We start from the raw sequence: 16,442 nt of genomic DNA, 5'->3' as shown, positions 1-16,442 counted from the left end.
CCAAGAATTAACTTTCAGTCAAGAATTAGAACAGGAAGATGTTTTTATAGTGAAAATTGTAGATGTGGACAGATTTTCAGATATTTCAGCCTACCTGATGGGAGCTCATAATAACACTTGTGTTAAATAATGTCTTGTAAAACAATAGTCCTCATCACGAGTAAGCTATCTATGGAAAAATCATATGAAACACACAACTTAAGTGTGTGTTAAGTATTGCATTTAGCTACTATTTCTTCAAAGAAGCTTTCTTGAATGTCTATTATTTGTTAATATGAAAATGTAATTTATATCTGCTTCAGCTAGGAATAAAGTAAATTTTGGTGAGTTTTGAAGGTGATAAAAGCTCCTGAAAACTTCTGCTTTGCCATTATACAGATTAGGTGCCATTCACTATGGTATTTTGACCTTTAACATCGGATTTTGAATGCAGCTCAGGAACTTTCTTTGGCCTCTTCATTTTAATGCAACCCAAACACTTCCTGAGGAAGGCATTAGGCCGCAGCCAAATTTTGTTTTAATCAAATGGACTCATAGATGGGTTGTTTTCTGTGTCTGGCCAGGATTCTGATTTGCAGACATAAAAGGGGACTTAGAATTTCAGGAGGCTGTTAGCAAAGTAGCACTGAAACAAACTATTCAAGGAATCACGTAGAGCCACTGTGTTTAAAAAAACTATGTATACGTGGGAGTATACAGTATGAACGCTCTCATGTAGCAATCAACACAACTAAATTGATGTCTTGCCAGAGGATGCCACTCTGCTTTCACTGGTTAACACGCTGTGACACAATCGTAGTCCTGCAATAAAGGTCAGTGCAAAAAACCCAGTGTGTTTTCCAGCATATAGTAGCATTTGGTATACAGTGATCTGTGTTACAGTTTACAAAATCCCTGTTTAATAGGTGCAGTCTGTGATGCAGATTTATTTTTCTTACAGCAAATGAACATACATTGTTATTGCTTTCAGCTGAATATGCAAGCAGTCCTTTAGAAAGCAGCTGCTTTGGAAACTCCTTTCTCTCCCTGTATAAGAACAGCTGTTGCACTTAGAAGTTTTCTCTGTATTGAAAGCAGGTGGAACCATCACTCTGTCTCAAAGGGGTGACTAGCTCAGCTGCAGAACAGGGACATTCTTCTTTGCTCCTTGTTCAAGGCTCTTGTCAAACCCAGGACTGAACTGGTAAACCCTTAATAAGCTTAAACAGACTTAAAATAGAAACAAACGTACAATTGAAACTCCATTTAATGCAAGCATCTGAAATCTATTACTATCTTATCCTTGCTAACAAGGACCTGAAATCGGTTACATTAATAGTCAACTCCTTCAAACCCTTACTGCTTCTTAAAAACAAACCTCAAAAGAAACCCTTGCCTGATTTAAAACCTTTCTTTCTGTTATGCATGTAATATTAGTAAAGAATTGAGGAAACTATCACACTTTCTGGAAAGATAAATGCCCTTACAGTGCCATGAGATACAGAGCCATATCTCCTTCGTCTCAGCTACTTTAATCATCCCAACTGTCAATGTTTAAGATGCACAAAACCCTTTCAAACTGCAAACAGCTAACCAAGTGCCATGTTCTGGCCCTCTTCAGCAGAAAAGACCACCTTGGAAATTTAGCTCCTGAAAACTTTATCTTTAGGTGCCAAATCCGCAAAGTGTCTATTAAGAAATTAATTTCAGGCAATAATTGTTGAGTGTGCGGAAAAGTCTGTAAATGATGCAGTGGTCAAAAATTTCATGGTATTTGCCTGCAGCATATTCTGTAGCCAGTAAAAGGTTGGAAGGCTGTGATTATGGATACCCCTGCAGATCAAACTGTTTTCCTCCTCAGTATGTGATTTTCTGCTCATAAATGATACTTAATCTCAGTAACAGATTGAGAAGCTGATTGCAAAACACAGAATGATACTCTTAAAAATTGTACACTTGTGAATATCAGTGCTAATGAAGATCTGCTGTTTGTGAATATGCTACTCTGTCACTCATGCTCTTACACTTCAGGACTTACTAGTCTGTTTGCCTTAACTCCATCACCAAATACTTCCTTTTTCAGTGGGATGAGTAGAGAATTTGACACCTAGTAGGGAGACCTTACTTCTGGTGACATTTTTATTAGTACTCTTCCTGTTTTTGTTAACTAGACACTTGTAGTCATCAGGAAATGATGACTAGAACAATATTCAGAAAAAGGTTTTTTTAAATAAAAACTTCTAAAAAATTGTTTTTTAAATTGATGCCTAGCATTCCTCAGCAGAAGGGATTTATTTCTACAGAAAAAGCAAAATCAATTTTTATCCTTACAGATATTGGAACAAATTAATTGAGGGCATAGTTTTATAGAAACTAATAGAATTACATTATAGTCCAAGATGAATTGCGAAGTGTAATAGGAAGACATTAGTCCTTCCAGTGTCAGGCAAAATTCCAAACTTTTAACCTTTTAAGTATTTAACAGGTCCACTTGTACCCTGACTTTCTTATCTTAAAGATTTCCTGGATGTAATGAATCAGAATAATACTTTATTTCATTCTAAGGTTTACGTTGCTCCCTCACTCCAGAAATCAATGACCCATTATTTTCCATTTCAACAATACAAAACATTTCCTGCAATGATCTGTTCAGCATAGTTTTGAGCTTGTTCATCAAGGTATCACTGACTATACAATGTCATGCTAATGAAAAGCGTTGAGTAAAGCATGTAGCTTCAGTTGAGGATTCAACCTCTTGTGTTAAATCAGGTTTATATCTGTAGCTCAGGCACCTTGCTAATAGCAATAGGTATTGTGATGCTTTTCTGAGCTGTTGGAGTGTAAGAATTTGCATAGGAGATAATGAATAAAGGTCCGTTTGCCTCCATATTTTCAGTGACAATCAGTTTAGAGAAGGATTTTAAGAAATAGAATACTGCTTCAGGGGTTGCCTTCACCAGACATTGTGCCTGAACTAAAGCATCATGGTGGGAGCGCAGCAGAATACCAACTGATTATTTCCTTCCACTGAGCAGTTCTACTACCACCTTTCTTATTTCAGATTGCAAACAAAAATGAGCCATACTTCTCGTTCATCTTCATGCTCTGAAGCCAGAAGAACTACATGTCTCAGGAAGTATGAAATGTCTCCTCTCTGTGTGGTGTGTTGCCTATAACTTTGCTCTATAAATGCTAGGATGTTGAGAAAGTCAAATGTAAGGCTTAGGGACAAGTTATGCATAAAATCACCTTCTGAAAAGTTTCTTATACATTTCATTTTCTATGGATTAGGATTAATGCTTCTGGTATTATCATTCTACCTAGTGTCAGACATTTAGAAGAGAATTTGAGACAAGTGTATTTCAAATTTCTCTTTTCAATGTGGTCACACACTGTAGGATCAGTTCCAGCTTTCCTGTAAACAGAGTAGGAATAGAGGATGAGCTGGAGTAGAAAATACAAAAAGTGTTCTGAATCATCTAGATAATATTCTTCACACCTCTGCTTTAAACATGATGTTAAAATAACACTCCTATGACTTCCTTAAAAGTTTCTGGAAAGCTTTTACCTGCTCATAAGAATCTGCCCATATTGTCTTCTGTACCTGAATCATAACACCCAAATAGATGCCATCCATTTCTGAAAGAGTGCAGCAGCAATTCATATGTGTTTTCTCTTGCCCTCCCTCCATACCCATCATCAGGCTTCTGAAATCTGTGTCAGCAAAGTAGGAATCTATCTACTGTTCTTCTAGACACAGAGCTTTGCTCACATAAATGTGATGTACACCTTTTTGCTGTGAGGGTCTTCTAGCATTGATTTTCTTTGCTCACATTTAAAAAGTCACTGGGGAAAAGAATTGTCCAGCCAATATGAAATTATGTGCAATCTGGTACTCTTATATCTTCTCCATTTGCCTTTCCAGTGGATTAAATGAGAGTCCACATTAACAGATACTCCCTCTTTTAGCTGTGAAAGACAAAGAAGTCCATGCACCGAGACTGGCACTGTACTTTTTAGTAACTGAATATCCCATAGATTGAGAGTATTCTATATTTTGTCTCTTAAAACACTGAGATGTTGCCATTGCTGGGCACAGTGGGGTGTGGTTTTACAGCAGGTTTGTTTTTTCTGGTCTACTAGGTAAGTTCCAAATCAACCCAGTCACAGAATATAAATCTACAGGTGTTGGCTTGATGTCAATTAACAGCTGATTTTCACAGCTGTAAAGAAGATATTTTAATAAGGAGTTTCTTCAGTACTCAAATACTGCAACATCTTAAACACAAAAATCCCATACACAAAGAAAATCACCACCACCAGAACCCCAAAACCTTCATGAACAAAATGTAATTCTGATTAAAAATATGCCAAAAAAGCAAAGCAGTAAAAACTCCCTAGGTACTTTTCAACAGTGGACAGAAATGCAACTTGGCTGAAACATCTGCAGTATCACATCATCTGCTCTGCAGGAATCTTGTTGAAGGCAATTAATTGTTAATTAGCAATGTGCCAGCAGACAGCTCGAAAGAGGATTGTTTGCTGAGTTAGTCCAGCTTGTCATATGTAATTTGTGACAGAGCTATTGCAGTAGCTTAGTGGCTGTATGAATATACCAGGTCTGCTATAGAGAACATACAACCTTCTCTAAAACTCCAGATTTGCAAGTGTTTAAGTGTTTACACTACTAAAATGTAAGCAAAAACTGAATATGATAGGCTGTGTTTGATAAGAGCTGGTCAAAATTTTTCAGGCAAATGCCTTGTTTTACTAACATGCAGCTTCAGCCAAAAAGATTTCAATAAAGGAAACAGTTTGAAAATACGAGAGACCTCTTTTTTTCATTTTGAAGCAATATATTGATATTGCATTTCATTTTCAAACATATATAATAACAAAAGTAACACATACGATTGAGTTCAACAGAGTTTTGGGAGTAACTTGCCATATGTATTTCTTATTATTTTGTATCATGCAGAAAAGTAAATAATCTTCCTTATGGATTATCCTGTCTTTTGGAGTTTTTCCCCTATTTCAGATCTGAAATTGAATGAAACTGCTCCCTCATTCACATCTTGTGACTGCATTTCTTATGGTAACTTGCAGTGTTCATTATGATGTGTGTTGGTTTGGTTTTTTTTAAACTACATTTGGCAGACTGTGTACAGTGTTGCTGCCACCCTTCACTCAGCATGGGTATTGCATAGATTACCATGTTTGTGAGGGACGATTAGACACTTCACTGTATGTTCAAGACTGAACACTGGTCTTTGCTGCTGGATAGGCGATGTGGTTTAATCCCAGTAGGCAGCTAAGCACCACGCAGCTGCTCTCTCATTTGCCCCCTGGCGGATGGGGTAGAGAATCAGAAGAGCAAAAGTGAGAAAGCTCACATTTTGAGATAAAGACAATTTAATAGCTAAAACAAAGTGTCTGTGCAAGCAATGCAAAATAAGGTATTAATCCACTATTTCCCATCCATAGGTAGACGTTTAGCCATTGACAGGGAAGCAGGGCTTCATCGTGTGTAACTGTTACTTGGAAAGACAAATGTCATAACTCAAACCATTGTCCTACCTTCCTCCCTCTGCCCCCCCAGCTTTTACTGCTGAGTGTGATGTCATATGGTGTGGAATATCCCTTTGGTCAGCTGGGGTCAGCTGTCCCAGCTCTGTCCTCTCCCAGCTTCTGCACCCCAGCCTACTCACAGGTGGAGCAAGGTGAAAAATAGGAAGGGACTTGATGCTGTGTAAGCACTGTTCAGGAATAGGTAAAATATCAGTGTGTTTTCAACACTGTTTTGGTCACAAATCCAAGGTATAGCTCCATACCAGGTACTATGAAGAAAATTAACTATCTCAGCCAAACCCACTACAGTAGGAAAGTTAGACACATGAGCATACTAAGCTCTTGAATCATTACAAATTAATTTTCATCAATAAATGTTTCTGTTACTTGACATGTACATTTAAAAATACAATATATATGAAGGCATGTAATTGCAAGATATTTATGTTTCTGTGTTTACCTATTTTAACTTAACTTATAAGATGGAAATGTTTTAAAATTATTTTTTAATAGACTCAATCTAAAGCCTGAATGCCAAGTTAACTTGTGTGAAATTACTGGATTAACCCAAAGCCTCCCTATATGGGCTAGTTGTGCAGCAGTGCAATAGGATCATTACCTAGGGGCTGGGGGAGATGCTGCTTCCAACCAGGTCTATGCTTTCTCACCTGAGGTGGAGAGTTGTTAAACTGTTTGAACCCGGTAAATATGAACAGTCTCCCCAAATTAATGTGGAACATACAATGCACAAAGCAAGTCCTTACTCTACTCTTCATCTACCATAAGAATCAATCTCTGGAGTGAGATAAAGCACTTTAGGTGCCTGCAGAGGGCATCTATAATCTGAATTAAATTCTGCCTTTATTTTAATATTCACTTTCTTCAATACTATGAACAGTGGAATCTTAATATAGTTGTAAATATGCCCAGAGGATCTGAGCACCAACTTTCATCAAAGTTCATTCATTTTCTGGTTTGTAGCACTGCTTAGTAAGTAGGAGTTTGGCATACTGACGATATGCATAGCTGCATGGAGACTGCAAGTTCAGTTTTGGATCTGGAAGAACGATTGACTAGTAACTGCTACTATTAAGACAGTTGTGGTGTTAGATATCTAATTCTTCTGAAGTCTCTATTTGATATTTCTTTTATTTGGTCTTACTTGTAAGTCACATGAAAACATCATTCCATAAGTATCTTCTAGTTCTGTTATTTGTATGGATATTTTCCTATCTTTACAAAAACTAGTGCATTTTGCTTTCTCTTTGTCTTGTTGGACAACTTTGGCTACATATATTTGTTGAAGTCCTGGAGGGTGGTTATTTTTTGTCAAGATATATAAATATACTTCATGTTGTCTTATTCAGAATTACAGTGCCTCAAGGTTTACAGTCAGAGGCATGAGGATGCTTTTCTTATAAAAAATGACTTATTGCTTATTGTTTATTTTCTTGCTGCTGTAAGCGCTAGCAAAATAAACACATGGTTTTGTTAGCCAAGTCAGCAGGTATGACTTTGACACAACATAGAAAGGGTCTCTGTTCAATTTGGATAGCTGACTACCAACTCTTGGAAGTTATATATGAACCTCACTATTGGAGGTTTCCTCCAAGTGCTGTCTGTCTGTAAACCTCCTGCTTAGGAAGCTCAAGATATACTATTAGCTACGTAAGTAGAGGGGTGTCTCCGTAAAACACAATGGGAATCGCTCTTATTTTTTGTGATATGTTAGATCACTTTTGTCATATATTAAAATACAAGCAGTCACCAAATAACGTTAAGAAAGTCTTACAAAAGGCACTAAGGAACCCTGCAGGCGAATGGAAGTTAACCCTTTCACAGCAAGATGCCTCAGAGGTGATCCAAAGCTGAAGACCTGTTAGCAGAAGTCTGTAGCAGAAAACCCGTGTTGTGGAGTGTTTCACCCACCCCTCTTTAGAAGATAAGATGGTCTGGAAGATAAAATGCATGTAAGAGAAAGAAAATATGGATGTCAGACTGACAGCAAGGGACAAGAGAAGGCCCCCAAAAGGCCACACCAGTAAATGAAAAGGTGGTTTTCACAGCTCTCTTGAACTCTGAATTTAGCATCTCAACCATTGTGAGGTATGAGCCTCACAATGTGAGAGGTACAGTTGTCATTGTAGGTTAAGCCTTTCTAAATAGAACCCCAGCAATCAGTTGTTGCTTAGCTTAAAGTTATATTATAACAAATAAGTCTTATTTTTTCCCATTGCAGAAAACTGATTAGGTACAGGCAGCCTATTGCTTTTGACTTAAGTCCAGTGTGTAATAGCATAGCTAAAGGTGTCTTACTTGTTCACAAATTGCTTCATGATCTTAGGCTTTAGATTGAAAATGTTGTCAGATCACTATCACTAATGAAATTCTTACTATATTGATTTTCTTTTGTGTAGCTATTTTGCCCATGAAGAGCTTTTCTGAAATCTTTACATATGGCTTGTGCAGATCTTGCTTCTGTCAAATCTAAAATAAACCTTTTAAATCTGGAGAGGATTGTAGTTCCCTCCTCCCTTCAATTATGTTTACAAAGGATTCTATATTGTTGAAACAATACAGAGTTACTGTGGTTTAATGAGGAGAAGAACTAGAGCCAAGCCCAAGCGTTTTCAGTTCCAAAGTTACAGAACATGACTTTTCCTCTAATTAAATGCTCACATGAATGTTGCACTGATCTGTTATAGGAAGTTAGCTCTGTTCATGATGGCTTTAATCCTAATAAGAAATCTTTGTTTGGACAGGTAGTTATTACCTCATTGTTTTAGTCAGGAAAAATGCAAAAATCTAGAGGCACGTATGTGGGCCAAGAGAGTACATAGTGTAGCAGAGACTTCACGCTTGTCCAACTGTAGTGCTACAGAAAAGGAGGCATCCTAACTAGGATCCAAAGTGCCAGACAAGAAAAGCATCCTGATTTCCAAGAAAAGTTAACATCCAAACCATGAGAAGCAAAATGTGCAACTTTATCATGCAGTTTTTTTCATGTGCCTTCTGAACTGTGTAGGGATTCAGTGCTAAGGAAAAAAAAAGTGACAGAGTTGATTCTCCACTTGTGTTGGTATGTCTTAACAATCTGTGTATTTGTGTCTTGAAAGAATGGACCCGATGTAAGTCCCAGAACAGAATAAATGGAAAAACAGGCTCAACATGACTTCTGGCAGTAAGCAAAGCTTGGGTGCAGTGCATATTCCTCCGTGTATGTGGGCCATGTATTTTAGCATCCTGGCAGAAACCTGCTTTTTCTTGGAGGTTCTTTTATCAAGTTACTCTATGTATTGATTTCTCATCTTTATTAATTTTAGTTTATAAACCTAAATAAATAGAGTCTTAGAACATGTGGTAATTCACAGCACCTTTCTTTGGCTAGCAGAAACATCTGGTTTCCACTCCCATGGAAACTTCCAGCTTCCTACACAGATTTCTAATGGCTTCTTTGGGTGTGAGGAGATAAATGTGAATAAGGCAAAACTTGAATGGCTTTGTTAGGTCACATAATTTTAATGTGGGACTCTAGAGAAATGGCCAGAAACTTACTTTTGGTGAGTGTGTTGGAGGCAACAATTCTAAATGTTCCTGCAGAACTGATGCTACGTTATCAGGAATGGAGTAGACAATGCAGAAGAGATCTACTTGGACATAACTAGATAACTTGATGTGCGATACTGTTAGCCCTTCTACAGAATATGCACTAATGTTTTAGTTAATCAACTGATGTGTAGTAGTAGATATTAGTTTTACTAGTAACAGCCTTGTGATATTGGTAACTATCAGTCTCTTGTCTTACAGTACAGCCATGTTGCAAGGTTTTCTCTCATCCCAGCCACCGAGTTGAGCTCTCAGTGCATGCTGTGTGCAGTTCTCCCAACAGCTTGACAGAAGCAGGCATGAATTCATTATGAGGAGCATGAGATATGCTAGGTTAGTGCAGGAACTGATATGTAAACTGTAATCTTGAGAATTTCTTTCATTGCAATAGAGGAGGCTCAACCAGATTAAAAAAAAAAAAAAACACAACCAAACAAACAAACAAAAAAAAACAACAACAACAACAACAAAAAAAAAACACAGGGTTATCAACCTCTTATAAAACTTGGGAAATTTCATGTTGCAAACATTTTCCCCCATTCATTATTCACAAAGATTATCAGCTAGCAATTACTTCCATAAACCCTTCAATAGGTAGGAAACTGCATGGGAATCAGTGCAAGAATACAGCAGTGGATAAAATACCTGTCACTAGGAATTAATTTCCAATACTGAAATCAGCAGTGATTAAACACCTTTTGCACCTGCCAGCCATCCTATAGACCAGGTATGTCAAACTCATTTTCACCGGGGGCCACATCAGCCTCGCGGTTGCCTTCAAAGGGCCGAATGTATATAGTCCTAAAATGACATTCGGCCCTTGAAGGCAACCGCGAGGCTGATGTGGCCCCCCGTGAAAAGTTTGACACCCCTGCTATAGACTGTTCTTTGGGGCAGGCCCCTTCGATTTGGTATCATTAGTCTATTTGGATAAGACTGGTCTCTCCCATGTATGGAATCATCAGTTTACTGTCCCTTAGCTTCCCTCAATTTTTAGAATTACTCTCAGGAATGAAATAAGAATTCAGCTTCAGCTTTGATGTTTAAGTGTGTCCTGTTGAGCCTGCTCAGCCTGGCTGGAATACAGAAAACAGTGCCTGTTTTGATCCCTGCTGAAAACTAGACATGAAAAAAGGGGAAAAAATAAAACAACAAAAATCCTCAAAGTTGAGTTAGGTTTATACAAAGCCAGGTTCGGAAAAATTGAAGTATTCCATGCTCAGTTAATGAATACCAGCTGCATTAAAAACAGAATGAAAGACCACCCAAAACCAAACTGAGCTCTGATAATGATATCTGCGGAGGATACTTAAAAAAAAAAAAATCAGAATTGTGGTTTTATCGTAGTTTTACTACTGACAGTTTTTCATTTCATGATATACATTTGACTAGTGCTATGTATGTCGGTATCAATAAGAAAAGAGAGGGCCTCATCCTGTTAGGTGCAAGTGTTTATGTGATATATAGTTGACAGAAAATGTAGGGTGAGGCCCCAGCACCCACTCTTGTGGCATGAATAATTTAAAAGCAGAACCCCAAAAACTTTAACCACAGTAGGAGATTCAATGTGTAACTACACTGAAGCTGTGTGTTCCAAAGCGCATCTTCTGGGGTTGCAGAGCAAAACATTGGTGATCGTAGCTGCAACTGGGAGTCTGTATCTGAGTGAAGATTTGAAGTTGAACCTCAGTTGGGTCTTGCCATTTGACAGGGAGAAGCTGCAGAGGTGAGTGATGGAAGAGGCGTTTAGTTTGGGTTGATAAATATGGGGTAGAAATAAATGACTTACTGAAAAAGAAAAAAAAAAAAGAGGGGAGAAGAGAGAAAAATTAAATGGGGAAAAAAATGTGTTTGACATACTTCATGCAACCTGAAACAAACTAGTTTGTATTTTAATTTTTTTTTTCCCCCTATTCTTCCTTCCTGTGGTTGGACTTGAGCCTGAGGGTTGCCTCCAACCAAAATGATTCTGTGATTCTATTTACACTTTTTTAGCTGGAATTTTAAAGCAAAACCCCGTTAGAAATGCCCACGTGGGCTGTTTCTGCATTTTCCCAGTGTAAATCGGAAGCGCCCACATTGTTTCCATGCTTTCCAAATGCCCCCCCCCCCCATTTTTTTTTTACCCCGTTCTATCCTTTCCCCTCCCCTTACATCTGAAGTTAATGTCATCTGTTTTCGCGGGTCTTTTTTTTTTTTTTAATTTGCCAGGCCTGAACTTGAGCCAGCCTCCCCTACCCCCCTCAACCAAACCCAGCCCGGCTGCCCGGTGAGAGGTGGCGGGGCCGGGCTGGGCTGTCTCCGCCGCGGCGGGCACTGCAGCACGGCAGGTGCGCATGGAGCTGCCACTGCCGCCGCGGGCCCGCTGGCAGGTCGCCTTCCCCCTCGTGTAGAGGGGAGCCGAGGGGGTGCAAGCAGCTCGGCCGGGTACCGCCCGGTGCTTGGCCCTGGTTGCGTGGCGCGGAGTGGGGGATGCTCAGGCGGTTACGCAGGGTGGAGGAGGAGGGGGGAGCTGGCGGGACAGCCTGAGGTGGGCGGAGGGGGGAGGCGGGTGTTATACCATCGATCCGGGGAAGGCTGAGCATTTGCAAATTCCGGCTCCAGAGCGCGGGGAGCATCCTATCCCCGCCGGCCGGGCAGCAGCCGAGGAGAAGGACGAGGTTCCCCGGCTCTTCGTTATCCTAAGGCTGTCCGCGTTCTCCCCGCCTCTGCCGCCGGCGGCTGCCCTGTCCCTGCCTCCTGTGCAACAGAGCGAGCAGCGGCAGCCCGCGGAGCTCGGCTCGGAGCCGGGCACTGAGCTAGAGACCCTGTCCCTCTGCCAGCCCCGCAGACACAGGCAGAGCCCTGGGTGAGTAGTCCGGGAGTTCCCTTGCTCCTTCAGGCAGGCCAGAGCCGTTCAGGCCCCCTTGGCCACATCCCTTTCTTCTTCTCTTCTTGGTTGTGTGCCTGGAAGGTGCAGGAGATCTCTGTTCTCTGGTAGGTTGGTTAAGCTGCGTTCCTTGCTTGGGGTGGGATTTTTGAAAGGCTTTGCTATTTGCACCTTAAAACAATGTTCTACTAAGTTGTCTGTCTCAACTTAGAAATATTTTCCTTTGCTTGTACAAGAGCTTTTCTTTTGTGCATTCTTTGTGTTATTTTTTTCCTTCCTTTCCTTCTTTACAACTTTTTTAATCTTATGGAGTTGCCTCCTTTACTGACACCTGCAAACTTATGTATGTAATGAGAAACCAGTGATATGCTGAGGGACAACTTAATCATTTAAGGTTATTACTAACAAGTGATTGAAAGGATCTCTGTTTTGTTCTCCCCTAGGCTGAACAGTCATGACAGCTGAAAAGACTATTCCTATAATTAATGGCAAGCCAGAAGATGCTTTGGACCCAGAAGCTTCAAGTACCAACCTCGTCCACAGCAATGATAAGAAAGTTCATGAAAGAGGCCACTGGAACAATAAGGTTGAATTTGTGCTTTCTGTGGCGGGGGAGATTATTGGGTTGGGAAATGTATGGAGATTCCCATATCTTTGCTACAAGAATGGAGGAGGTAAGATGGCATCATATGTTAATTTACAGCTCACCATAAAAGTGTGGGAAATAAACAGTTAAGAATGCTTTACAGTGATTTCTTGCATTAGTTGAGAGAGAGGTATTCAGTATTTCAGCATGTGTGTGGATGGGAAAGTATTAAGTATCTGATAACTAAGAAAAAAATAATTGTGCTTCTCTTTCCTTATCCTCCCCAATATTCTGTGGCTTCCTTTCATGAGTTTCTTCAGTCTTAGTGAATTGACATGTTTTTTTCTGCGGGGTTTTTAATGCAGAAACCAGTGTTCTGTTATAGTAGTACACTGTGTGTTTCCTTCTGCATGTGAATACAGACCCAAGCATACTTCAATGAGTTGGTCTGACATAGTAGAGAACATAGTAGTTTATTTTTCACAGCAGTATATTTTGGAGAGGATGAATATTGTTTCTGATAATACTACAACTATTACTTCTGTTTTTTCCTTCATATGAAAATTTCTTTAACTCAACTACGTTTTTTTTTTTCTCATTACTTCCCAAATCACTACAGTAGGGTAGAGGAAGCTGTAGAAGCTGCCTGTTACTGAAAGAGAGCAAACCCTGTCGAATTTAGAATGAGAAGAAACTTCTGTGAAAGTATAACATGTGGCATGTATTGGTTAAGTATAAAACATGAAAGGGATGTGACAGTTAAGAATAAGCACATAAGCAGTGATTTGCAAAGCAATGAGTAAAAGAAAAGCAAATTAAAATTCCAGTTTAGAATTCTGTAGACTGGATTCAACAGTCCCCCCACTTCAGGCCTGAATCAATGTTGGTGTAAGCATATAGGCTGGGAGAAAAATGATAAGTTCGGTGGCTGATCTGCAAAGATCTGTTCTTTAATGAGTTTGTTTGCTAACCATACGGTGCCAAATTTCTTTCCCCTGTCCCTCCAAACCTAAGCATGGTTGTCTGAACTCAGGGGTGCTTTTAGCCCATTTTGTTTACTGCTTCTATAAGATTTGTCCATGGTTTGAAGCTCCTTTCTTTATATATCCGTACTTTGTCAAAAACTAAGATAGCAAGATCTCACCTGTTCTCCGAGTGATGCTAGCAAGTACTAATGTTAGTGGGTAATTATATACCATATACGCTAGATATGGTATGCAGAACAGTTTCCTGTTGACTGTCGAAGATTTCTCAGAGAAATTTTGGCAGAGGAAAATATAGAAACATTTTTTGGTGTATAATGAAGATTTCTGTGTTCATATGTTAAGTTGTATATGCTAGCTTGTCAAAATGTGATGCTATCATTTTTAAGTGTATACAATTAGGTAAAAATTTCTAATAATATTTTTGGGTGATTTAGTGAAAAAGTAATTACTTAAATATCATACTTAATCACCACTGTGTTATTTAATAATAGAAGTAATGTGTGTGTGGTTTAATTGGTCATGTCCTGGCACCATGGGAAATTTGCCATTGACTTCAATTTTATTCATTGAGCACTTGGTCTGTGGCCTCTGGCGATCATCTCTGGTTTTGTTAGTCTCTGGAATGCCCTGCTGGAATTAGACCAGAGTTGGGCTTACTTGATGCGTCAGATGTAAATACTGAAAACTATTTAGTGTGTGGTAAGCGAAAACAAGGGTAAGATATGTCAGCTGGTTATGATAGAACTTGCTAGGTGCAGAACAAGTCCAGAAGCAGTAGTATTGAACTTCTGAGGTCAAGCCTCCCTCTGGTACTTACTCCAAGTGATAACAGGTAGTGTAGGCATAAGCTTCTATAATTTTAGTTTGTTCTCATGGCTATTTAGTGTGTTTTTTTAGGAAAAAATATTTTTTCCATGTTTAGAATTAGATATTTATTGGAATATGATCTGTTTGCAAGCTGGGAAACCTGATGTCCTCTCATTTGCATGATGTTGTAGAACAGCATTGGAAAAACAGAGTCAAAGCTAATACTTGTGACAAGTTGCCATGTTAAAGTTGCGATGATCATGTGTATGGATGGGCGAGGTGGATTTGATACCAGCCAGCAGTTTGCCCGGCCTGTAAGATTTTGTTCAAACCATCTGCACAGTGAATTATACAGAGAAACCATGTCTTATATCCAGGGATTCCATTCTTTGTGAATTCTGCATGTATTGCTTGAGATGCAGCTGAGATTCGAGATTCAATTGCAGGCAAATTTTCCGTTTGAGGGAAGACACTATTTATGAGGAGATGTCTCTTGATGTGCTGGGTCTGAAGAAAGAAACTGCAAGTCAAAGCACCTATATTTAGTTGTCAACTTTCTAATCAGAGTGACTAAAGCATAACAATTGTTGCAGGGTTGTAGGTGTGTTGTGGTGGTTGTTTTTAAGATCATGAAGAGGATGCTTATTTGCCTTGTAGTTGCAGAAATTTTGCTGAAATATATTCAGAAACATTTTGGTCATGGTTCATATTCTGACAGAGGTTTAGTATTGGAGAGGTAGTTGTTAAGGTACTTTCATTAGTGATGAAATGGATCTTCAGGACTCTTGTTGAAGGGGAAATACTGGTATTGCTCGTGCTCTAAAGAACTGGTGGATGTGTGTGCAGTAATGGACAGAACCGTAAAACACATCTTCCCAGGAAAAACTATCCACCAAAACTTCTGTGTGTTTAGTGTGTCTCGTGTTGATTTGAAATGGAATGAATGGTGGGATACTGATAATGTTTAATGGGAGAATTAAATTAAGTCAGTGTTGTGGGAGTATTTATTTGGGAGCAAGTAGGCTAAGGCCTGGATACAACACGTATGTTGTACTAACCTGTATTGTCCTAACATAATTAGACAATTAACTCTTTGTAGTTTTCCTACAACTTCAGATACATTATTCTGTGCAGTACTTTGCTGTGCTAGTCTGCCTGATTAAACCAATGAAACTTTGATGTAAGTAAAAATGGCAGAATCGGTTGTTTTGTGCTTTCTCCTCAGTTTTTATTTCCTTCTTTCCTTGTTTCAGTCTAAACTGATATAGTTGCTTGTTCTCAACCTTATGTGCTGATTTGTCAGAAAGTACTTGGGGAATGAGGAAAAAAATTCTTTATGCCGTGTACATTAATAGATTCTCTATGTAGTCAAAAAGGCTATATCTTAATAATAGTTATTTTGGTTTGGTTCTAAATGGAATACCTAAAATCTATGTTATTAGCAAGTGATGTAATGCCTAACATATGCATCTTCTCGCATATCTGTGCTTCTGTCTACTTCTCAGCCCTGTTCTTTAGGTGCCAAACCTAATAGCATGATCAATCATTACATAATACAATACCTTTGCTGTTTTAATCAGTAAGAGAAGAATTTTTTTGTTGTTGTATACAATAGTTCAGCATTGAATTGTACTGTTCATTCTCTGTTCTGGAATTTACTGTCAGCATCTAACAAAAATATTGATGCTATGTTATTTTCCTACAACTTCACATAAATATTTCTAGCTGATAAGACCAAGCTCTGCATTCCTGTTCTTGGAAGTAGTTCTAAAGTTTGTTTCCTCATTCCCTTTTCATGATTCTTACTATCAGGCTTATCCAAATAACATATAAAGAACTTCTTGAATTTACTTTCCGTAAGACTTCTTTACCCCTACTTTCCTGAGAAAAACAAGGAAGAGAAGATAGTGTAGACTGGCATGGTGATGATCAGAGCAGAATTGTGTGACTGAGCAAGACCATGGTCATTTCTGTGAGAGACACATGAGCAGAGTTTAGTCTACTAAGGAACTTTGGTCTTTTTCAGTCCATGACTTTGGTT

General features: G+C 39.0%; 1 protein-coding gene across 5 annotated transcripts in view; it reads left to right on the top strand.

Annotated features, from left to right (window-relative positions):
* The window catches only part of SLC6A11 (solute carrier family 6 member 11), a 115,736-nt gene that overhangs the window by 14,379 nt on the left and 84,915 nt on the right, over positions 1-16,442 (top strand). Inside the window, exons 1-2 of one of the 5 annotated variants that reach the window (XM_065074973.1) lie at positions 11,711-12,001; positions 12,466-12,696. In XM_065074973.1, coding sequence (XP_064931045.1) covers positions 12,477-12,696 — 220 coding nt within the window. In that variant the 5' untranslated portion in view covers positions 11,711-12,001; positions 12,466-12,476. The other 4 variants (XM_021296422.2, XM_021296424.2, XM_021296425.2 and 1 more) reach the window with 4 other exon arrangements.

This window comes from Columba livia, chromosome 10 (assembly GCF_036013475.1).
Source record: "Columba livia isolate bColLiv1 breed racing homer chromosome 10, bColLiv1.pat.W.v2, whole genome shotgun sequence".
Classification (NCBI taxonomy): domain Eukaryota; kingdom Metazoa; phylum Chordata; class Aves; order Columbiformes; family Columbidae; genus Columba; species Columba livia.
This window is presented reverse-complemented; position numbering and strand designations above follow the sequence as displayed.